The 25150-nt window shown below is 41.9% G+C and overlaps 1 protein-coding gene across 2 annotated transcripts in view; it reads left to right on the top strand.

The window, feature by feature from the left end:
- Positions 1-1171: 1171 nt before the first annotated feature.
- tubgcp3 (tubulin gamma complex component 3) overlaps positions 1172-25150 on the top strand; it is a 35292-nt gene continuing 11313 nt past the window's right edge. The window contains exons 1-18 of one of the 2 annotated variants that reach the window (XM_061889129.1): positions 1241-1276; positions 5924-6031; positions 6443-6510; positions 9114-9186; positions 10916-10993; positions 11083-11291; positions 11478-11644; positions 11770-11882; positions 12079-12204; positions 13275-13343; positions 13405-13537; positions 13611-13777; positions 16375-16485; positions 16773-16881; positions 21251-21440; positions 21512-21647; positions 21720-21788; positions 21860-21995. In XM_061889129.1, the coding sequence (XP_061745113.1) occupies positions 6467-6510; positions 9114-9186; positions 10916-10993; positions 11083-11291; positions 11478-11644; positions 11770-11882; positions 12079-12204; positions 13275-13343; positions 13405-13537; positions 13611-13777; positions 16375-16485; positions 16773-16881; positions 21251-21440; positions 21512-21647; positions 21720-21788; positions 21860-21995 (1930 nt within the window). In that variant the 5' untranslated portion in view covers positions 1241-1276; positions 5924-6031; positions 6443-6466. Of the gene's footprint in view, positions 1277-5923; positions 6032-6442; positions 6511-9113; positions 9187-10915; positions 10994-11082; positions 11292-11477; positions 11645-11769; positions 11883-12078; positions 12205-13274; positions 13344-13404; positions 13538-13610; positions 13778-16374; positions 16486-16772; positions 16882-21250; positions 21441-21511; positions 21648-21719; positions 21789-21859; positions 21996-25150 lie in introns of both variants that reach the window. The other variant, XM_061889130.1, reaches the window with a different exon arrangement.

Here is a 25150-nt window from a genome sequence, read left to right as displayed (position 1 = left end):
TGGTATCCTGACTGGATGCCCGAACCACCTAATCTGGCTCCTCTCGATGTGGAGGAGCATCGGCTTAACTTTGAAATTGAAAATAACATCAACAATATTTATTTGGGGCTTCTCGGTGGAAGAGGGGTTTGTGCATCTGCCTCACAATACGAAGGTCCTGCAGTCCTGGGTTCAATCCCAGGCTCGGGATCTTTCTGTGTGGAGTTTGCATGTTCTCCCCGTGAATGCGTGGGTTCCCTCCGGGTACTCCGGCTTCCTCCCACTTCCAAATAGGTTGATTGGCAACATTAAATTGGCCCTAGTGTGTGAATGTGAGTGTGAATGTTGTCTGTCTATCTGCGATTAGGTGGCGACTTGTCCAGGGTGTATCCCGCCTTCCGCCCGATTGAAGCTGATATAGGCGCCAGCGCCCCCCGCGACCCCAAAAGGGAATAAGCGGTAGAAATGGATGGATGGATGGATATTTAAATAATTTTCTATTAAATATTGTCACTTTAAAACATTTGTAATACGTTTTTCTACATATTGTATATTATTTGTTTGAACATTTATTTTAACGGAATAAAGTATGTTTTTGAACCAGTATTTTGACGTCTGTCTATCGAAGAAAACAAAAATAAAGAGCGCAACATTGTTTTCATCATCACAATACAATTGAGTACAGGTCAATTGCCACAGTGCGGGGATAGGAACAAATCTGCGCAATTACATTGTTTCGGGAAGGAACTGTTTTCCCTCGTTTGTCCGTCTTGCGCTTCCTGGAGACGCTTTTCGGCGGGGTTTGTTGAACAGTAACGTTAAGTTCTTTCTAACATCCACACAAGAATCCGGTTGTTATTTTCAGTATAAAAGCTGTACCTAAACGTTGCAAGCGTAATTGTGACGATAAAACTCATTTGTTAACATCCTGAATTCTCAGCTTCATGTTTGTTTGTATTATCTCATAATTTTCATAGTTTAAATGACACGACGCAACGTTTTGTGGAAGAAAATATCCACAGGCTGTTACTTTGAAGAATATTTTTCACCGGCTTAGGTTGCATTTCCTCTTTGACGCCCCCCTTAAACTTAACTTGTCAAAATGGCGTTGATCGTACTGGTTGATTGGAAGTAACTGTTTCTCTCTTAAAAAACTGTGATGTTTTTTTCCATATGCTTGTTTAGATATTACACCGCCGCGGGACTCTAATCACCGATAGTATGGCGACTCTGGATCAGAAATCACCCAATGTGCTTCTCCAGAGCCTCTGCTGCAGAATCACGGGGAAAAGCGAAGGTACATTAGCATAACTATCATTGTGGATATTATTCATATGCATCTTTCTATAGCAACGTAACCTTTATTCTAACTGTATTTAAAGGTATGGTTTGAATGTTTGTAAACATTCTTCCAATTCGGCTTATTTTTTCACGCGAGACTGCGCACATTTGTACCGTATTTGATACTACCGGGTGTGCAGAGCAGCGTTGCAGTATTAGACTTAGACTTCCTTTTTATTGTCATTCAAATTTGAATTTTACAGTACAAATAAGAACGAAATTTCGTTGCATTAGCTCTTTGTAATGCAGGGGGGGCGCAATAAGGTGCAGATATAAATAAGTAGATTACTGTACAGATAAATATATTGCACTTTTGCATATGCATCCAGGTTTATGGATGTATGTTATATTGTCTTTTCTTATTCCAGTGAGTTACTGTATTTCCTTGAATAGCCACCTGGGCGCTAATGAATTTAAAACCTCTTCTCACTCCTGCGCTTATTCAAGGCATGTGGTAAAAGTAAGCAAGCGCTAACAGTTTTAAAACCGCTTCTCACCCCTGCGCTTACCAATGGCATGCAGTAAAAAATTGAGTGTGATTAAAAAACAAAATTATAAAAAGTTATTCTGCGCCCGCGGCCCGGTGGTTGGAGACCACTGCTCTACAACGTGTCATTGCGCCCACCTTTACACCATGTTATCTGCGTGCGTGCCGGCCGGACGAATGCATTTCGCTGATTCTCATACGAGATTGCAATGCATACGTGTTCAACAGCCATACCTTTAACACTGATGGTTGTGATATAAACAACTTTAACACTCTTACTAATATGCGCCACACTCTGTGAACCCACACCAAACAAGAATAACAAACACATTTCTGGAGAACATAGGCTCTGTAACACATTATAAACGCAACATAAGAATTACCCAGAATGCCAAGCATCTATGACTCTTGGCTATATTATACACGCGGCCCCAACCCCGCCCACCTTCACCGACGCACGGAGGGGTGGGCTTAGTGCATCCACTTTAGTGGCGCCATTTCTACGTACAGCTACAAAAGTAACATAAAAACAAAAACAAGCAACAAATAATACATACTGCGCACATGCGATTTCACTATTGTCAGAATGTTATCCATGAACGTTATTAAACATTTTACTTGAATGCATGTCATTTATTTGCATGAAACTTGGTAACAATCTAACGTTCTCTCAGGCTGTATTTTGGTGTGGTATTTACCAGCAAGCACACCAGTTGGTGTCTCCTCACTCATTTTTGTATTCATCGTATTTGTATTCATCGTAATCATTGATCTGATCACTGACTGTATAGCAGTTAAAGTAAAAGAGTTCGTACGGTCAAAATAAGTTGCGTGATTAATTTAATGCGATTAATCACATGAGTCAACTTGTTCATTTTGACAGCCCTAAGTAATATGTTGTTTGTGTTAGTGTGCACACAATTGCAATGTACTCAATGGCTCTTAAAATGGTACCCAATAGTAACAAACTGAAAATAAGACAAACCAAGTTGTGCAAATACAATCATTCCAAAGTTTAGTCTTAAACTTTAGTCCAGCAGTGTTGTCAACACAACCGAAAATATGTGACGTTTATTGTAAAGTTCAGAAATAATCGCAGTGAACAGAACCTTGCATCGTCTGGAAGATGCTAACTGACCTTCATGGCTGAGTGAGAATGTTTGTTGATCTCTTTTAAGTATGAATTGAAAGAGTTTCTTTGAAATGAAATACACTTTTTCATGCCAGGTGTACAATCAGTGTGATTTAGGTGTCCAAACAGATGCCTGTTTAATTTGTAATGAGTGGAAATAGTCATAAGGGGATAGGGTTGCAAACTCCTTTTTAAAAGTGGCCTGGTGACTGAGAACAGACATATTTCTATACGGTTTCATTTCCATTAGGATTAATTTAGATGCACAGGGTTTGGAGTGATACAAATTGTTCAGTTTTCCTGTGCAAAATACCAAAATTAAGAGAATAAAATAAATAATTTTATATTTTACATTTCCTGCTTAACCAACCGAACAGAACAAAAATAAACATGTTTCTTTAAATGACATGTTTCCTGGTTAACTTAAAACAGTATGAATTCAACTTTCATCCTTGAATTATTTTGACAAAAACAAAAGAAAAGGTTAGATGTTTATTTTATATTTTATAGCTTTATTTTATAGTTATTTTCTGACAAAGCACATGTTCTCTCAATGTGTGTGGTCAGAGTTGTTATTCTGTATTGTGCTAATTTGTCATTAAATAAAAAGCATCATGTCAGAACTTAACACTCATAAAAATAGAGTTGGCAGAGGTGTTTTTACGGTGTGTTCATGAACCGCTGCACAAAGTAGGACGCCACAAGGCCCGCCAGAAATGATAGATACTGATAATAGATTTAATTTGTTATGCATTTTTCATTTAAATACAGCTTTAAGTGCTACAGTACAAACCAACATTTGAAACAATAAAAGCTTAGCCATTAAAACAGATGAAAAACAAAGACTAAAACACTATCAGTGAGGCATAAGACAGTGTTTCTTAACTACGAGGGCCGCCCCAAAAAATATCTGTTTTTCAGCTGTGGTTCGTTTATGCTGCAGCGGTACTCAGTTGTCATACTCTACACTTTACCACAACTTGTGACAGTAATGACAATGCCAAACAAACAAACAATCTGGAGCTAAAGTCATAGAGAAGGTTATTTTTTAAGCACAAAAAGTATGAAAAAAGTGGTGAGGCTGTATTTTCATTTGCACTTCAATTTTATTATTATTTTAGTTAGAATTTTTGCACGTAAATTTCCCTTTTTTGCAGTATATTTGATTAGTACTTATTTTTGTAATCAGCCTGACCCAAGCCTTGATAATAATCTTTGTGATTAACACATGGTTTCTTATAATTTGACAAGGTTCATCCGCTTAAACTGTAAGTTGTAAGTGGATTGCATATGATTATTGAATACAATTATATTAAAAAGTAAGATAACTATTTCAGTGTTAATATTGGGCCCTTCTGGAGTGTAAAAGTGCGGCCCCAAGGTTAAAAATGTTAAGAAGAAACACAAAACATGCAAAATAATGGTTTCTCTGTATGTATTTATTTTACCGGTAGTTTAAAAAAAACTGCGACAAAAGATCTCAGTGTGTATATAAATACTTTTTGAGCACATTCAACAATATCGTGATAATTTTGGTCACGATAACCGTGATATGAAATGTTCATATTGGTACATTTATACGCACATTAAAATGTAATTTCAATGTTCATCGACGTCCCACTGGGTTGTGAATTTTTCCTTGCCCTTATGTGGGCTCTGAACTGAGGATGTCGTTGTGGCTTGTGCAGCCCTTTGAGACACTTGTGATTTAGAGCTATATAAATAAACATTGATTGATTGAATGAATGTTGATGGTGCGCAATTATTACGGCAGCACGGTAGAGGAGGGGTTAGTGCATCTGTCTCACACCAGACTGGGAAGAGTGAATGTACAATAGGCAAGCATCTTGGTGTGAAAAAATCAACTGTGGGAGCAATTATCAGAAAATGGAAGACATACAAGACCACTGATAATCTCTCTCAATCTGGGGCTCCATGCAAGATCTCATCTCGTGGGGGCAAAATGATCATGACAACGGTGAGCAAATATCCCAGAACCACACGGGGGGAACTGGTGAATAACCTGCAGAGAGCTGGGACCAAAGTAACAAAGGTTACCATCAGTAACACACTAGGCCGACAGGGAATCAAATCCTGCAGTGCCAGACGTGTCCCCCCTGCTTAAACCAGTGCATCTCCAGGCCTGTCTGAAGTTTGACAGAGAGCACATGGGAGAATGTTATGTGGTCAGATGAAACCAAAATATAACTTTTTGGTATAAACTCAACTCGTCGTGTTTGGAAGAAGAAGAATACTGATTTGCATTCCAAGAACACCATACCTACTGTGAAGCATGGGGGTGGAAACATCATGCTTTGGGGCTGTTTTCTGCTAAGGGGACAGGACGATTGATCCGTGTTAAGGAAAGAATGAATGGGGCCATGTATTGTGAGATTTTGAGCCAAAACCTCCTTCCATCAGTAAGAGCTTTGAATGGTTGACCAAATACTTATTTTCCACCATAATATACAAATAAATTCTTTAAAATTCTTACAATGTGAAATCCTTTTTTCACATTCTGTCTCTCACAGTTGAAGTGTACCTATGATGAAAATTACAGACCTCTGTCATCATTTTAAGTGGGAGAACTTGCACAATCGGTGGCTGACTAAATACTTTTTTGCCCCACTGTATACTCCAGTGCGACTTATTTTTTTTCCTTCTTTATTATGCATTTTCGGCAGGTGCGACTTATACTCCGGAGCGACTTATACTCCGAAAAATACGGTAATACAAGTTATAGAATATGAATCAAACTTTTTTCTTAATCAAGGTCAAATATTTAATGTTGCAGTCCTAAAATGTTTTAGTTTTATGTTAAATGTTACTGTTTTGAAATGGTTTTAGATGCCACAGTAGTAAGGAAACAGACTTTTTAGAAGCGTATTTGCCGTTGATTGCGCTCCAAAAATTCATGGAGTTCATGGGATGACTCATTTGCCTACCATGACTTTTAACGCACTGCTCTTTGTGTTCCTGGCCAGCCGAAGTCGCCCACCAGTTCCAGTTTGCTGTGCGAGTCATTGGCAGTAACTTCGCCCCCACTATTGAACGGGACGAATTCCTGGTCACGGAGAAGATCAAGAAAGAATGTAAGTTGAATTATAACGAGAACCACCTGCCGATCACAGCACATTACTCAATTTAGATTCATCGTCCAGTCTCGAGCCCTGTCAGGTGTGCGCCCTTAGTGTACTAAAGCTTTTATGTTGCACTCTGCTAAAAATGCTGAAACCCTTTATGGCACGATGAGAGCGTATTCCCAGTAGCACCATCAAGGTTGTCTAGGTTGCACCATTAGTTGAGACAATCAATCAAAGTACTCATGCTGACAGTAAAAATAGCACTCCACTTCCAGTAGGAAAATGTTTAAATAGCACACAGATTGGCCGACTTTGGAGACGTGTCGTTTGACATTTGGTCTTGTTAACGAACATTAACTGTGATCGTTTCCAACCATGCTGCATGTTTATTTCTTCAGCTTGTTTTCTTACTCTTTGCAGTGCTGAAGCAGCGGCGAGAGGCAGATGCTGCTCTCTTCTCAGAACTGCATAGAAAACTTCAGACACAGGTTAGTTTATTATCTAAACAGGATGCACTTAATTACCGTATTTTTGGGACTATAAATCACAGTTTTTTTCATAGTTTTGCCGGTGGTGCAACCTATACTCAGGAGCGACTTATGTGTGGAATTGTTAACAAATTGCTGTAAAATATCAAATAATATTTTTTATCTCATTCACGTAAGAGACTAGACGTATAAGATCTCATCGGATTTAGCGATTAGGAGTGACAGATTGTTTGGTAAACTTATAGCATTTTCTTTCTGTTATAGTTATTTGAATGACTCTTACCATATTATGTTACTGTAACATATCAGGCACCTTCTCAGTTGCGTCATATAACATGTTGTTGCCTGTTGTTCACTACTCTTTATTTATTTTAAATTGCCTTTCAAATGTCTATTCTTGGTATTGGGTTTTATCGAATAAATTTCCCCCCAAAAATGCGACTTATACTCCAGTGCGACTTATATTTGTTTTTCCCCTTCTTTATTATGCATTTTCGGCAGGTGCGACTTATACTCCGGAGGGACTTATACTCCGAAAAATACGGTACATTAACACAGTGCTGCGCAAAATTTGTTCACACTAGGGCTGGGCGATATATCGATATACACAATATATCGCGGGTTTGTCTCTGTGCAATATAGAAAATGACTATATCGTAATATTCGAGTATACGTTCTCACGCAGTTGCTTTTAGCTGAGGGCATTACACTACATGCTCTTCTCACTATTTCCTGTCTCTCCTTCTCACAGACAAGCAGGCGCACAAACTTACACACGTCACATACTGTCACGGCATACGTCACATATGTATACGCCCTCGCCCAGCAGAGAGGTAGCAGACTGGGTAACGTTATCTGTGATACTAACGTAGCCGTACGAGTGGTAATACAAGAGAAAGAAGGTGCGGATCTGGTAACAAATGAAGGAAGACTTAATTCCCAATAAAAACAGCAGGGAGTCCATCGTCTGGCGGTGGTTCGGCTTCAAGTGGGAATATGTCGAACACACAACCGTAATTTGTCATGTGTGGGGCAAAAGCGTTGCTATAAAAAGTAGCATTACTGCTATTACGTAGCATAAGTGGAAAAGTCACTCGCTAGATAATGAAGAGAATTTCATAACGTCCGTCGTAACCTACCACATAGTGATGGACGAATACTATTTGATTTCCTATTATGCAGCTCATTTTTATTTGACACTTAAAATGTCTCTGACAATCTTGCACTTTCTGTTTTGAAAATGACTTGAATGTTTGTGCCACTGCGTAATAACTTTAATAAATACACTTTTGGTCAATTGACTTACTTGTGATTTCCCTCTCTGCATGAAAGTTTAAAAGTAGCATATATGAATGCAGTATGAAGAAGAATGTTTTAATGTAGACACATGGAATTATAATACTGCTGTGATTATATGCATCAAGTGTTGATTCAAGGCCAAGGCAAAATATTGTAATATATATCGTATATCGCGATATGGCCTAAAAATATCGAGATATTAAAAAAAGGCCATATCGCCCAACCTAGTTCACACCCTCAAAAATTGCACAATTAATGCACAATTAACCAATCCCTGCGAGTCATGCGCAATTTAGTCCAATCCCTGCAATTTCCTTGCACATTTTGAGCAATCATCGTCATTTTGTTTGCCAATCAAATTGGTCCTGCAGTCTGTTCAACCAATTAAATGACTACAATATGTTTTTTTCTTGTATAGATATACCAGGAATAGCCTTCTGTTTTGTTTGATCTGCTGTGGGTCGTGCTAGCAACTTGAGGGTTCCAGGTTCAATTCCCGCTTCCGCCATCCTAGTCACAACCGTTGTGTCCTTGGGCAAGATACTTCACTCAACTGCTCCCAGTGCCACTCACACCGGTTTAAATGTAATTTAAATATTGGGTTTCACTATGTAAAGCTCTTTGAGTCACTAGGGAAAAGTGCTCTATGAATACAATTCACTTCACTTAACTTCACCTCACATTTTACTGCCGTGTCATGTCATTGTAAAAAACAAATTTCCCAACATTTATATCTGCTGCTCTAGTCTGATGCAGGTAATACATGGAAATGTTTTTTTTTTCCAAAATTTAGAGGTCTACTGAAATTAGATTTTTTTTATTTAAACGAGGATAGCAGGTACATTTTATGTGTCATACTTGATCATTTTGCGATATTGCCATATTTTTGCTGAAAGGATTTAGTAGAGAACATCGACGATAAAGTTCGCAACTTTTGGTCGCTAATAAAAAAGCCTTGCCTTTACCGGAAGTAGCAGACGATGTGTGTGTGACGTCACGGGGTGTAGGGCTCCTCACATCCTCACATTGTTTACAATCATAGCCAGCAGCAGCTAGAGCTATTCGGACCGAGAAAGCCACAATTTCCCCATTAATTTGAGCGAGGATGAAAGATTCATGGATGAGGAAATTTAGAGTGAAGGAATAGAAAAAGAAAAAAAAAAGGCAATTGCAGTGGAAGCGATTCAGATGTTATTAGACACATTTACTAGGATAATTCCTGAAAATCCCTTATCTGCCTATTGTGTTACTAGTGTTTTAGTGAGATTAAATAGTACCTGAAAGTCGGAGGGGTGTGGCCACAGGTGTGTTGACGCCAGAGTCTCTGAGGGAAGTCACGGCAGATGCAGCAGGACGGAATCTCCACTGATGTCGCCGGTAAGAGGCAACTTATTACCACAATTTTCTCACCGAATACTGCCGGTTGACATGTAGTCGGGATCCATGTTCGCTTGACCGCTCTGTTCCATAGTAAAGCTTCATCTTCGGGAATTTTAAACAAGGAAACACCGGCTGTGTTTGTGTGGCTAAAGGCTAAAAGCTTCCCACCTCCATCTTTCTACTTTGACTTCTCCATTATTAATTAAACAAATTGCAAAAGATTCAGCAACACAGATGTCCAGAATACTGTGTAATTATGCGATTAAAGCAGACTACTTATAGCTTGGATCCGGCTGGAAAATAATGTCCGCTACAACCGGTGACGTCAAACGCACGCGTCATCATACCGCGACGTTTTCAACACGACACTTGGCGGGAAATTTAAAATTGCTATTTAGTAAACTAAAAAGGCCGTATTGGCATGTGTTGCAATGTTAATATTTCATCATTGATATATAAACTATCAGACTGCGTGGTCGGTAGTAGTGGGTTTCAGTAGGCCTTTAATGTATGCAGCTTATATACCGGTGCGCTTTGTAATCCGGAAAATAAGGTACATGTTACCTGTATCAGTTTTGGTATCGGCCGATCTTACTCATGGATGATCAGAATCGGCAGCGTAAAAACCTGATCAGGCCATCCCTAATCACAATGTAATGACTCATCATGGCAGCAACCTTCTGTTTTATTGTTCTCCATCAACCAGGAAGTATTCTGCGATTGATTATATGACTCTGCAAAAGTCCAATTGTCACTTATATTGTGAAATACAGTGGGGCAAAAAAGTATTTAGTCAGCCACCGATTGTACAAGTTCTCCCACTTAAAATGATGACAGAGGTCTGTAATTTTCATCATAGTTACACTTCAACTGTGAGAGACAGAATGTGAAAAAAATCCAGTAATTCACATTGTAGGAATTTTAAAGAATTTATTTGTAAATTATGGTGGAAAATAAGTATTTGGTCAACAATTCAAAGCTCTCACTGATGGAAGGAGGTTTTGGCTCAAAATCTCACGATACATGGCCCCATTCATTCTTTCCTTTACACGGATCAATCGTCCTATCCCCTTAGCAGAAAAACAGCCCCAAAGCATGATGTTTCCACACCCATGCTTCACAGTAGGTTTGATGTTCTTAGGATGCAACTCAATATTCTTCTTCCTCCAAACAAGACGAGTTGAGTTTATACCGAAAAGTTCTATTTTTGTTTCATCTGACCACATCACATCCTCCCAATCCTCTGCTGTATCATCCATGTATCCATTTTGGTATGAACTCAACTTGTTGTGTTTGGAGGAAGAAGAATACTGAGTTGCATCCCAAGAACACCACACCTACTGTGAAGCATGGGGGTGGAAACATCATGCTTTGGGGCTGTTTTTCTACTAAAGGGACAGGACGATTGATCCGTGTTAAGGAAAGAATGAATGGGGCCATGTATCGTGAGATTTTGAGCCAAAACCTCCTTTGAATTGTTGACCAAATACTTATTTTCCACCATAATTTACAAATGAATTCTTTAAAATTCCTACAATGTGAATTACTGGATTTTTTTTTCCAATTCTGTTTCTCACAGTTTAAGTGTACCTATGATGAAAATTACATACCTCTATTATCATTTTAAGTGGGAGAACTTGCACAATCGGTGGCTGACTAAATACTTTTTGCCCCACTGTATGTTCCTAAATGGTATGCTGCACCTTCTAATGTTTTCTGTGTTCAGGGTGTTCTGAAACATCGCTGGTCTATTCTTCACTTGTTGCTCATCCTCTCTGAAGACCCCCGCAAGCCTTCCAGCAGGGTCAGTTGGACACGTTTGTTGTTGTTCTTGTTGTCCCAGTTCTTCAGTGCTTGCCGTGTAATGATCATAAACACTTACTGCTCTCCTAGGTTGGAAACTATGGCGCGTTGTTTGCCCAGGCACTCCCCAGAGATGCCCACTCCACGCCGTTCTACTGCACCCGGCCCCAGAGTCTGGCCCTGAGCTACGGGGACAGGTGCGCTGGCCTGTCGACCAGTATGGGCACCAGCGGGATCTCCAGTCTGGGAGTCTACACACTCAACGGCCCCACTCCAACTCCACAGTCGCTGCTGGCAGGGTATATACAATCCCTCTCAGACGAACAGACACCAGCCTGGCCTTTTTTAAATCTAATTTATATACGGCATTAGAAGACCATTTAATAACCCTATTAATAACTAGGTAGTACCTTTTAAGCAAGGGATACCTGTGCTTTGCAAATCTGAAATCCAGACAAAAGAACTATGATTTGTGCACCTTTCAGTCAACCTCCAGCTGGGGGCGCTCCACTTTTAGGCTCTCGACTAGCCTGGGCTCTCCCCACAAGCTCCTCTCCCTCGGCTGTGGGCCCCGCCACCATCCGACCACCCCTCGTACCCATGCTTCCTACCACGAGAGCACTCCGACCTCGTCACGACGGCGATACGGATGGTGGGTTCACACACTGGCACTATTTTGTGCATATTGTGCAGAAAGCCACCCGGCGGCCTTGAGGGAGGTCTCCGGCGCGAACGTAAATTGTCCCGCCTTTGTCACTTTTATCCGCTGGTTCGTAGGCGAGGTGACCGAGGCAGCACTGGTGCGGGACATCCTCTATGTCTTCCAGGGGATCGATGGCAAGTTCATCAAGATGAGCGCCCAAGATAATTGTTACAAAATAGACGGCAAGGTGCGTAACGAGGTCAAACCGTGTCCCAGCTTAATGCATAACCCAGGTTGTACTCGCTAATTTGTCCAGCAGATGATTTGATAGCCAGAACATCTTGGCTTGATTGTAAAGCTTAAACAGATCAATATGGCGCTCTTTGGCTTTGAGCCACATTGACCTGGCTTCAATCTTGCTCGTATTATTTCCTGATCATCAGGTGGTGGTGAACAAATCCCTGCGGGACATCAGCAGCAGATTAGCTGAGCTCGGCTGGCTGCACAATAAAGTCAGAAAGTACACAGACGCCAGGAGCCTGGATCGGGCCTTCGGACTGGTTGGACAGGTGTGTGTGTGAATTACAAACCCCGTTTCCATATGAGTTGGGAAATTGTGTTAGATGTAAATATAAACGGAATTCAAGATTTTCAAATCATTTTCAACCCATATTCAGTTGAATGCACTACAAAGACAAGATATTTGATGTTCAAACTGAACAAATAAAACAAATAATTATTATCTTTAGAATTTGAGGCCAGCAACACGTGACAAAGAAGTTGGGAAATGTGGCAATAAATACTGATAAAGTTGAGGAATGCTCATCAAACACTTATTTGGAACATCCCACAGGTGTGCAGGCTAATTGGGAACAGGTGGGTGCCATGATTGGGTATATAAACAGCTTCCCAAATAATGCTCAGTCTTTCACAAGAAAGGATGGGGTGAGGTACACTCCTTTGTCCACAACTGCGTGAGCAAATAGTCAAACATTTTAAGAACAACGTTTCTCAATCTGCAATTGCAAGAACTTTAGGGATTTCAACATCTACGGTCCATAATATCATCAAAAGGTTCAGAGAATCTGGAGAAATCACTCCACGTAAGCGGCATGGCCGGAAACCAAGTAGCCCGCCTGCAGTCCATACCTGTCTCCCATCGAAAATGTGTGGCGCATTATGAAGCGTAAAATACGACAGCAGAGACCCCGGACTGTTGAACGACTGAAGCTCTACATAAAACAAGAATGGGAAAGAATTCCACTTTCAAAGCTTCAACAATTAGTTTCCTCAGTTCCCAAACGTTTATTGAGTGTTGTTAAAAGAAAAGTTGATGTAACACAGTGGTGAACATGCCCTTTCCCAACTACTTTGGCACATGTTGCAGCCATGAAATTTTAAGTTAATTATTATTTGCAAAAAAAAATAAAGTTTATGAGTTTGAACATCAAATATTTTGTCTTTGTAGTGCATTCAACTGAATATGGGTTGAAAATGATTTGCAAATCATTGTATTCCGTTTATATTTACATCTAACACAATTTCCCAAATCTTATGGAAATGGGGTTTGTATTTGACCTTAAGTTGATGGCGTCTTTCCACTAATACAGTTATTCGCGTTCTTTCTCCTCCGGTGCAGAGCTTCTGTGCATCGCTCCACCAGGAGCTAAAAGAGTACTATCGGCTCCTTTCCGTCCTCCACTCTCAGGTATGAATGCTGATTTTTTTGGTCCCCTGGTTGTAGGTACTCACATGCGTGCACGTTGTAGTTGCAGGTTGAAGATGACCAAGGTGTCAACATGTGCACAGAGAACGCGTTAACTCTCAGAAGACTCCTCGTTTGGATTTTTGACCCCAAAGTGCGGCTCAAAATGCTGGCCGCCCTTGTCGACTTCTGCCAAGGTACGTTGGAGCCGCGCAGTGAGCGGCCAATTTGAGACCTTTCATATGCAAGTTGTCATTGTGTTGTCGTCAGGCCGGAAGGGTGGCGAGCTGGCCTCAGCTGTCCACGCCTACGGGAAAACAGGAGACCCACAAATGAGGGCGCTGGTGCAACACATCCTCAGCCTGGTATCACACCCCATTCTGAACTTCTTGTATCGCTGGATCTATGATGGAGAACTTGAGGACACTTACCACGAGGTACAAACACATCCCTTGGCTAGCATCTTAAAATGTGTTTTCACGGGGTGTCCAAACTTTTACCACCATTGGCAACTTTGAAATTATTCACTTTGTAATAATAACAATAATGGATTAGATTTTATATTGCGCTTTTTTATTTTTTGATACTCAAAGCCCTCACAGAGAAGTGAGAACCCATCATTCATTCACACCTGGGGATGGCGTGGCAAAGTTTGGAGAGTGGTGATGCCAGCAATCTGAGGGTTACTGGTTCAATCCCCACCTTCTACCATCCTAGTCACGTCCGTTGTGTCCTTGAGCAAGACACTCCACCCTTGCTCCTGATGGGTCCTGGTTAGCGCCTTGCATGGCAGCTCCCTCCATCAGTGTGTGAATGGGTGAATGTAGAAATAGTGTCAAAGTGCTTTGAGTTCCTTAAAAAGGTAGAAAAGCGCTATACGAGTATAACCCATTTACCATTTAGCTGGTGGTGGTAAGCTACATCTGTAGCCACAGTTGCCCTGGGGTAGACTGACGGAAGCGAGGCTGCCAGTTTGCGCCTACGGCCCCTCCGATTACCACCTCATTCATTCACCAGTGTGAGTGGCACCAGGGGCAAGGGTGAAGTGTCCTGCCCAAGGACACAACGGCAGCTATTTGGATGTCAAGAGACCGGGAGCAAACCTGCAACCCTCAGGTTGCTGGCACGGCTGCTCTACCCACTACGCCATCCCGCCCCACTTTATATTCAGAGATATCCCGATGTCCCCCTAATCGGGGGCTGATATTTGCCTTTTTTAACCAATTAGCGATAGGCTGATGAGCTGCCGAGCCCTGCTGATGTTTATCACAGCTGTGTCCCAATGTTTACGTAAGTAAAAATGGTATTCGCGTGAAATATTCTTTCAGAAGAGATGCACGCTCAGGGAGGCACAATTACCAGGAATTCTATACTTTAAGCCGCAACTTTTTTCCTGCGCTTTGAACCCTGCCAATTATAAAACAGTGCGGCTAATTTATAGATTTTCTTCGCTGATGGCCATAATGCAAATAGTTTTTTTTTTTTTTTTTTAAACACATGCATACCTTGTAAATTGGAATCTTTATAAATCAATGCATTTTTGTTTTTTAAATTACATTTCTTTTCCAAAAGTTGTTTAATTTGCTATAGTCTATCATCCATCTTCTTCCGCTTATCTGAGGTCGGGTCGCGGGGGTGCACCCTAAGCAGGGAAGCCGATACTTTGCTCTTCCCAGCCACTTCATCCAGCCCTTCCCGGGAGATCCAAAGGCGTTCCCAGGCCAGCCGGGAGACATGGTCTTCCCAACGTGTCCTGGGTCTCCCCCGTGGCCTCCTACCGGTCAGGGAGGTGTTGAGATGGCATCCTGACCAGATGCCCGAACCACTTCATCTGGCTCCTTTCCATGTGAAGGAGCAGCGGCTTTACTTTGAGTTCCTCCCGGATGGCAGAGCTTCTCACCCTATCTCTAAGGGAGAGCCCCGCCACCGGGCGGAGGAAATTTATTTCGGCCGCTTGGACTCGTGATCTTGTCCTTTCGGTCATAACTCAAAGTTCATGACCATAGGTGAGGATGGGAACGTAGATAGATCGGTAAATTGAAAGCTTTGCCTTCCGGCTCAGCTCCTTCTTCACCACAACAGATCGATACAGCGTCCGCATTACTGAAGACGCTGCACCGATCCGATCCGCCTGTCGATCTCACGATCCACTCTTCCCTCACTCGTGAACAAGACTCCGAGGTACTTGAACTCCTCCACTTGGGGCAGGGTCTCCTCCCCAACCCGGAGATGGCACTCCACCCTTTTCCGGGCGAGAAACATGGACTCGGACTTGGCGGTGCTGATTCTCATCCCAGTCGCTTCACGCTCGGCTGCAAACTGATCCAGTGAGAGCTGAAGATCCTGGCCAGATGAAGCCATCAGGACCACATCATCTGCAAAAAGCAGACACCTAATTTGCTATAGTATTTAAATTATATCTAAATATCCAAATCCAGGCTAATATTTTTTTATTTAATTTATTCATACTTTTATTGTGTCCCTAATCATTCTTTGTTGAATTATGTTATTTAAAAAAAAAAAATGCTTCACGTTGGGAGAGGGGTTAGTGCGTCTGCCTCACAATACAAAGGTCCTGCAGTCCTGGGTTCAATCCTGGGCTCGGGATCAATTTGTGTGGAGTTTGCATGTTCTCCCCGTGACTGCGTGAGTTCCTTCCGGGTACTCCGGCTTCCTTCCACTTCCAAAGACATGCACCTGGGGATAGGTTGATTGGCAACACTAAAAATTGGCCCTAGTGTGTGAATGTAAGTGTGAATGTTGTCTGTCTATCTGTGTTGGCCCTGTGATGAGGTGGCGACTTGTCCAGGGTGTACCCTGCCTTCTGCCCGATTGTAGCTGAGATAGGCGCCAGCGACCCCAAAAGGGAATAAGCAGTAGAAAATGGATGTATGGATGGAAAAAAAAATATGATGTAGGTCAAGAAAAACAAAAAACAATTAACTGCGGGCCCTAAATGTCTTCCGGGCAGGACTTTGGACACACCTGGTGAATTCATCACTTGTGGCTATATTAATACAATACTTGTTTGTAGTTCTTTGTAGCATCGGATCCAAACGTGAAGACTGACCGCCTGTGGCATGACAAGTATTCTCTCAGGAAGTCGATGATCCCTTCGTTCATCACCATGGACCAGGCTCGCAAGGTACAAACTCATACAAATATTAATAGAGGGCTGTCAAACAATGAAAATGATTCATCACAATAGAATAATGCCCATTCATTGTTATTCAATAATACATTTTTGTCATTATTGTGCTTGTTGCATTCTTTGTAAGCATTAATTGCATTAACCTCCTTAATAAAAATAATAATGCTAATGGGGAACTCATCTTGACAGCCTAATAATACATTTTATAGGCTATAATAAAATCAAGAATCTGTACCATCCCTGATTTGGCACTTATGTTGCTCCATCGGCTCCCCTTTCAGGTTCTGCTGATTGGTAAATCCATCAACTTCCTGCACCAGGTGTGCCATGACAGAACGCCACCAGGCAAAATCACGCCAGCATCCAAGTCTGCAGACACACCCAAAGATGGTAGGAGCTGTTTTTAGATATTGTCGTATTGACACAGGCTGTTAGTGATCAATGCTTTTTCCCCGCTCGCTGGCCTTGTCTTGACTTTCAACGAGGAGAAAGAAGGCACATCAAGCTAAGAATCGTGTCATCTCTTGATCTTTTTCTGAACACTTTGATTTGCAGCTTTTACCGTCTGTCTTGAAGGGTTGTCCACACACTAGATAGTGTTGATGAATTTACGCAAAGTAGGGACGCTATTTCTTTTATGACTTTTTATGAATATTACATGCATTTAAAGCAGGGGTGTCAAACGTACGGTCCGGCCCGCGAATAGGTTTTATCCGGCCCGCGGGATAAGTTTGCCAAGTATACAAATTAACCTGAAAATTTTGAATGAAAGAAACAGCTCTTCTACATGTGTCTACTGAATGTTGCAATAGCAATTATTTGTATCTCTGTAGATCAGAGGTCGGCAACGCGCGGCTCCGGAGCCGCATGCAGCTCTTTGATCACTCTGATGTGGCTCAGCTGCATACTAGCCGACCCCTCCATTTTTACGGGAGTTTTCTGGATTTCAATGCCCTTTCCTGAAATCTCTTGAGGATAATATTCTCAGATTTCCATCCGGACAACAATGTTGAGGGCGTGTCGTGATGACAATAACCTTAACGCTCTCTAGAACATGTCGTCGCGTGCGCCTTCATACCATGCTAACTGAGTGGCGGCCGGTCACATGTAATATGCGGTTGCCGTTACCACGCTCAAGTGACTGCAAGGCATACTTGATCAACAGCCATACAGGTTACACTGAGGGTTGTGATATAAACAACTTTAACACTCTTACTAATATGCGCCACACTGTGAACCCACACCAAACATGAATGACAAACACATTTTGGGAGAACATCCGCACTGTAACACAACATAAACACAACAGAACAAATACCCAGATTCCCATGCATCCCTAAATCCGGGCTACATTATACACCCCGCTACCACCAAATTGTTGCTTACAGAAATTACTAGTCCATTTTGTTTTTGATTTATGTAAGGTAACACAGTGGTAAACATGACAGTCGTTACTTGCATTAATATTATGTGTTATTATCACATTACAATATAAACAGAGCATAGTTTTAAATCGATTACTTTTTCATTTTAAGAGCATAATGTAGACACAAACTCTGAGTCTGTCTGCCTAAAGCCAAATCATTTTTTAAGCAGATTACATATTGCTCCAATGTGTGGCACTTTGAGACAAGAATATGTTAAATCAGTGGCTCTCAAAAGGGGGTACTCGTACCTCTGGGGGTACTTGAAGGTATGCCAAAGGGTACATGAGATTTTTTAAAAATATTCTCAAAATAGCAACAATTCAAAAATCCTTTATAAATATATTTATTGAATAATACTTCAACAAAATATGAATGTAAGTTCATAAACTGTGAAAAGAAATGCAACAATGCAATATTCAGTGTTGACAGCGGTATTTTTTGTGGACATGTTCCATAAATATTGATGTTAAAGATTTCTTTTTTTGTGAAGAAATGTTTAGAATTAAGTTCATGAATCCAGATGGATCTCTATTACAATCCCCAAAGAGGGCACTTTAAGTTGATGATTACTTCTATGTTTAGAAATCTTTATTTATAATTTAATCACTTGTTTATTTTTCAACAATAGTTCAAGAAAGACCGCTACAAATGAGCAATATTTTGCACTGTTAAATAATGTAATAAATCAGAAACTGATGACATAGTGCTGTATTTTACTTCTTTATCTCTTTTTTTCAACCAAAAATGCTTTGCTCTGATTAGGGGGTACTTGAATTAAAAAACTGTTCACAGGGGGTACATCACTGAAAAAAGGTTGAGAACCACTGTGTTAAATGACAGTCTGGTATAAAAGTAACATGTTTTATGGTCATTCGTTATTTTCGCGTTTTTAGGTATGAAATATAAAATTAGCAAATTGAATCGCAGTTGCAAATTTGGAGGGAAATTGCAATTGAATTTTTTTCTCAAAATCGTACACTTAATACATATGATCAGTATTGGTGTCGGCCCCCTCTCACTCATGAATGATCTGTGTCAGAATTGTCAGCATTATTCCCTGAAAGCAGTGACGGGCCATGCGTTTCTCACCTAGGCCTTCAGTGACGTCCTACTTAGTCCGACTTCACCTCTCAAAACACCGTAATTTATTTGGACACGGCTGGAGATAGTATGCAGAAACACACTTGAGCACTACTGAGCATTGAACCCCTCAACAGTGTACAAAACGGTCTATTTTTCTTTGCAATTGACATTCAATAAACCCGCTTCAGCAAGTAAAACATATGTTAAGTGGTACTCTCAAAATTTAAAACATTGTATAAAACAAATGAAACATGAAAAAATTAAGAATAAATACATTTGAACTCACAATTTCTTGCACCCATTCGACGCCGTATAAGCCGTTCAGGTCGTAGTCGGTTGATTCGTGTGAAAGTGGCGGGCAAACTATTTCACCGCCGTGATAGCTTCCGGTGTCGGCCGACTTTGTCTCACAAGATGTAGTTTTTCTTAAGTATCCTTCTTGAAAATTGACTTGCAAATATATATAAATAAATGATAAATGGGTTGTACTTGTATAGCGCTTTTCTACCTTCAAGGTACTCAAAGCGCTTTGACACTACTTCCACATTTACCCATTCACACACTGATGGAGGGAGCTGCCATGCAAGGCGCTAACCAGCACCCATCAGGAGCAAGGGTGAAGTGTTTTGCTCAAGGACACAACGGATGTGACGAGGTTGGTACTAGGTGGGGATTGAACCAGGGACCCTCGGGTTACGCACGGCCATTCTCCCACTGCGCCACGCCGTCCCCCATATCTGCCACGTACTCAACATTTTGCGCTCTTTGTGAGTACAGTTGAGTTTTCTGTGGCTTTCCATGGCTCGTATGGCTCCGGTGCCACTTCCTGTTTTCGCAACTTATGATTGGATTCTCACTTGGGACTCCCAAGTGAGTATCCAATCACAGCGTAAGGCCAGATAGAAGGCCTTACTGACAACAACTCGTGATCTGATTGGCTATGGTAATTGTCTATCAACTGTATGTGTCCGTTCACTTAACAGTTCAGAAATGCCTGCATTGTGGATACTGAAGGCCCCGGGCAGATTTCGTACAGCATAGCAACATAAGCTGGCTGAATTCTGATTGGATACAAACTCTAGCCTAAAAACAACAGCACTGGAAAGAGCATAATATGACATGAAAAGAATATGAATGATTTTAGATATTTAGGGGAGGCAAATAAAAAATTACTTTTATCTTTTAACTATGATCATGATTTGTGGTTATGTTAGGCCAGCAGAGAAGGCCTTGCTGGCCCCATATTTGCCAGCCCTCCCGGATTTTCCTCGAGACTGTTGTACTTGTATAGCGCTTTTCTACCTTCAAGGTACTCAAAGCGCTTTGACACTACTTCCACATTTACCCATTCACACACACATTCACACTGATTGAGGGAGCTGCCATGCAAGGCGCTAACCAGCACCCATCAGGAGCAAGGGTGAACGTGTCTTGCTCAGGACACAACGGACGTGCAGAGGTTGGTACTAGGTGGGGATTGAACCAGGGACCCTCGGGTTGCGCACGGCCACTGCGCCACGCCGTCTCTAATATAATAAATATATATAGCTATAATTCACTGAAAGTCAAGTATTTCATACATATATATATATATATGAAATATGAAATACTCGAGTTGGTGAATTGTAGATGTAAATATACTCCTCCCTTCTTAACCACGCCCCCCGTCCCGACCACGCCCCCAACCACGCCTCCGCCCCCCACCTCCCACCTCCTGAAATCAGAGGTCTCAAGGTTGGCAAGTATGGCTGGCCCTGACTTTCAGGCTGAAAGTAACATCCCTACTTTATGGTATTTAAACGGACTGCTGTATCATTGTTTGGACACACGGTGGCGCCATAGAAACCAAATGAGCACTGAATAATAATAAGTGGAAATTGGCCCTAGTGTGTAACTGTGAGTGTGAATGTTGTCTGTCTATCTGTGTTGGCCCTGCGATGCGGTGGCAACTTGTCCAAGGTGTACCCCGCCTTCTGCCCGATTGTAGCTGAGATAGGCACCAGCGACCCCAAAGGGAATAAGTGGTAGAAAATGGATGGATGGATGGAAAGCCAACTAATTAATACTCCTTTGAGGCATTACTATCTTTGTAAAGGGTCAGTTGATCACAGTAGATTGTGTGTAGGTTTATCCAATGTGTTGCTGAGTTATGTGTGTTTGAAACAATCTGATTCACAGATTACACTGTTTGGATGTGTTTTTTTTTTGTTTGTTTTTTTTAAACAAAATTCTTTTCTTCTCTCCTGTAGCAGCAGAACTCCTCTCAGACCTGGAGGGGGGGTTTCAAGCAAAGATTGACGCCGCCTACTTTGACACCAGTAAATACCTGCTGGACGTCCTCAACAGGAATTACCTCCTGCTGGAGCATCTGCAGGCCATGAGGAGATACCTACTGCTGGGCCAGGGAGATTTCATCAGGCACCTCATGGACCTGCTCAAGTACACGGCACTCTTGTTGACCATTCTGATGAATACAAGGAGCGCTACAATGAAATGTCCTTATTATATAGACCGGAGCTTGCGAGACCTGCCACTACTTTGTACCAACACAACCTGACGGGAATCCTAGAGACGGCGGTTCGAGCAACCAACGCCCAGTATGACAACGTGGAGATCCTCAAGCGTTTGGACGTACGACTGCTTGAGGTGCGCCCCGGTAACCCATAACTTTGTGCAAATGCGTGACAACAACAAATGAGGGAGTTTGGTTTCTTGCAGGTGTCTCCTGGTGATACTGGCTGGGATGTATTCAGCCTGGATTACCACGTGGATGGACCCATTTCTACGGTAACACACAGTCGGACAAGTCGTGTCTCGCTTTTAAGCTCATGCATGTGGATAACAGGTGTTTATAACAGGTGTTCACCAGGGAATGTATGGGCCACTACCTGCGAGTATTTAATTTCCTGTGGCGGGCCAAGAGGATGGAGTACACCCTCACGGACATCTGGAAGGGGCAGATGTGTAGCGCCAAGCTGCTCCAAAATATGCCCGGTGCGTAAACACACTCGTGTTAAATATTAGAAGTACCGTATTTTTCGGAGTATTAGTCGCTTCGGGGTATATGTCGCACCGGCCGAAAATGCATAATAAAGAAGGAAAAAAACATATATACGTCGCACGGGAGTATTAAGTTTTGGGGGAAATTTATTTGATAAAATCCAACACCAAGAATAGAAATTTGAAAGGCAATTTAAAATAAATAAAGAATAGTGAACAACAGGCTGAATAAGTGTACGTTATATGATGCATAAATAACCAACTGAGAAGGTGCCTGGTATGTTAATGTAACATATTATGGTAAGAGTCATTCAAATAACTATAACATATAGAACAGGGGTCGGGAACCTTTTTGGCTGAGAGAGCCAAAAAGCCAAATATTTTAAAATATATTTCGTGCATTTTTAAGTAAGACCAACATTTCTAGAGTATAATAGGTCTCTTATTCTTTGTAATAACATTGTTATTCTGAAGCTAACTGTGGAGGGGGGTGGCCTGCGGGCCTGCAGCGACAGGCGCGTAGATGGCCCACCTAGGCTTTGTTATCTAATCACCTGTCGCTCTGTTATAAGCAGCAGCCAGGAGGAGAGACTGGGTTGGGGCTGGAAATACTATTGCTGGAAAGCAACTGAGAGACTTATTGGAAAATAAAACAATACTGTAACCCTGAAACAGGCTCTCATGTCGGTGCTTGGGGGTCTGAAGAACCCCCAGGAGGCCAAGCCCCACACTAACCAATAATAAATAAATAACTTCTTACCATTAACGCAACTTCTTGAACAGGTGCGGTAGAAAACGGATAGATGGATTAAAAATGCATGAGAATGTTTTATATTTAGAACATTATTTTTAACACTGTGATTACAAGTGGAATTATTCAGTTCAGATTTATCAGAGAGCCAGATGCAGTCATCAAAAGAGCCACATCTGGCTCTAGAGCCATAGGTTCCCTACCCCTGATATAGAACATGCCACACGTTTACCAAACAATCTGTCACTCCTGATCGATTAACCCGATGAAATCTTCTTCCTCGATGTCGCTTCTAAACAACTCTGCCAACTCCAAAGGTATGCGCCGCTTCCTCTTGTCGTTTTATGCTGCATATTTCACTACGTCCAGCTTGTAGTCTGCAGTACATGATTTCTTTTTGGTGCCATTTTTGTTCAGCCCTTCTCAGTTTTTATGAAATGATCCGTTTTAATAGTTACGGCAGTAGCATATAGCAGTAAGCATTCCATGACCCACAATGCACTTTTGTCTTGACCCATCCCTGCCAAATTCTTATTGGCTGACGTGTGTGTGACGATTGCTGATATTTTCTTTGTCTCTTCCGCGAATTAGATAAATATTATTTGATATTTTACGGTAATGTGTTAATAATTTCACACATAAGTCGCTCCGGAGTATATGTCGCACCCCCGGCCAGACTATGAAAAAAAACTGTGACTTATAGTCCGAAAAATACGGTACACTAGTATCTGCAACTTTAGATTTGTGGACACAATCCTGACCTCCAATCATGGGAACTGGGAAAGTTAGTGCGAAGGAGAAGACACAGAAGACCAAATCAGAGAAAAAGACAATTAAAAACATGTCCTACCTGTCAGCCCCGGCGCAGCATTGTTGAGCCGCATCACACAAGCTGCAGCCACAAACATCCAAACTATTTTATCCAAGAAAATATTGACAAGCTGTAGATGTTTGGACAAGTTTCACTTTGTGCTGTTTACTTCTGACTCGATAAACTGGACGGTTGTGTTTTACCTTTGGTACGCATACTCACACATACACTATATTGCCAAAAGTATTTGGCCACCTGCCTTGACTCACATATGAACTTGAAGTGCATCCCCATTCCTAACACATCCATCCATCTTCTTCCGATTATCCGAGGTCGGGTTGCGGGGGCAGCAGCCTAAGCAGGGAAGCCCAGACTTCCCTCACCCCTGCCACTTCGTCCTGCTACTTTCGGGGGATCCTGAAGCATTCCCAGGCAAGCTGGGAGACTTAGTCTTCCCAACGTGAACCTGGGTCTTCCCCGTGGTCTCCTACCGGTTGGACGTGCCCGAAACACCTCCCTAGGGAGGCGTTCGGGTAACATCCTGACCAGATGCCCGAACCACCTCATCTGGCTCCTCTTAATGTGGTTTACCATTCCTAACCCATATGGTTCAATAGGATGTCAGTCCACCTTTTGAAGCTATTACAGCTTCAACTCTTCTGGGAAGGCTGTTCACAAGGTTGCGGAGTGTGTTCATAGGAATTTTTCACCATTCTTCCAAAAACGCATTGGTGAGGTCCAACGTTCCTGTGCAATTGCACACTGCTCACGCGATCCTCTGCGCACGGCAAATCTAGGCCGCGCACAAAATCTAATACAAAGATAAGCGCATAACAGTGTGCACGTCTGCCGTCGCCCACATGTGCGGCACTGAATGCTTAAGGAGTTTTAGTGTTTGCCCACACGTATGAAAAATTGGAGGGAAAATTGGTGAGGTCACACACTGATGTTGGTCAAGAAGGCCTGGCTCTCAGTCTCCATTCTAATTCATCCTAAAGGTGTTCTATCGGTTTAGGTCAGGACTCTGTGCAAGCCAGTCAAGTTCATCCACACCATACTCTGTCATCCATGTCTTTATGGACCTTGTTTTGTGCACTGGTGCACAGTTATGTTGGAAGAGGAAGACGCCCGCTCCAAACTCCGCTCAGAGTGTGACGCTCCACAACCTTGTGGACAGCCTTCCCAGAAGAGTTGAAGCTGTACTAGCGGCAAAATAGTGGACCCACATCATATTGAACCCTGTGGGTTAGGAATGGGATGGCACTTAAGTTCATGTGAGTCAAGGCAGGTGGCCAAATACTTTCGGCAACCGCTTGTTGTGAACGCTGACCGTGCCGGTCCCAACTCAAATATGTCAGTGTGAAACATAAACTTCGATGTAATTTTTCCTAGAATTAAATAAGAACGCATCCTGTAGGACAGTGGTCCCCAACCACCGGGCCGCGGCCTGATTGGTACCAGGCCGAAGAAGAATTTTTTTATTAATTTTTATTAAAAAAAAAAAAAAATTTTTTTTTATTAAATCAACCTAAAAAACACAATATACACTTACAATTAGTGCACCAACCACAAAAACCTCCCTATTTC

Source organism: Nerophis ophidion, linkage group LG27 (genome assembly GCF_033978795.1).
Source record: "Nerophis ophidion isolate RoL-2023_Sa linkage group LG27, RoL_Noph_v1.0, whole genome shotgun sequence".
NCBI lineage: Eukaryota > Metazoa > Chordata > Actinopteri > Syngnathiformes > Syngnathidae > Nerophis > Nerophis ophidion.
The sequence above is the reverse complement of the archived record's forward strand: the minus strand, read 5'-3'. Positions and strand labels throughout refer to the sequence as shown.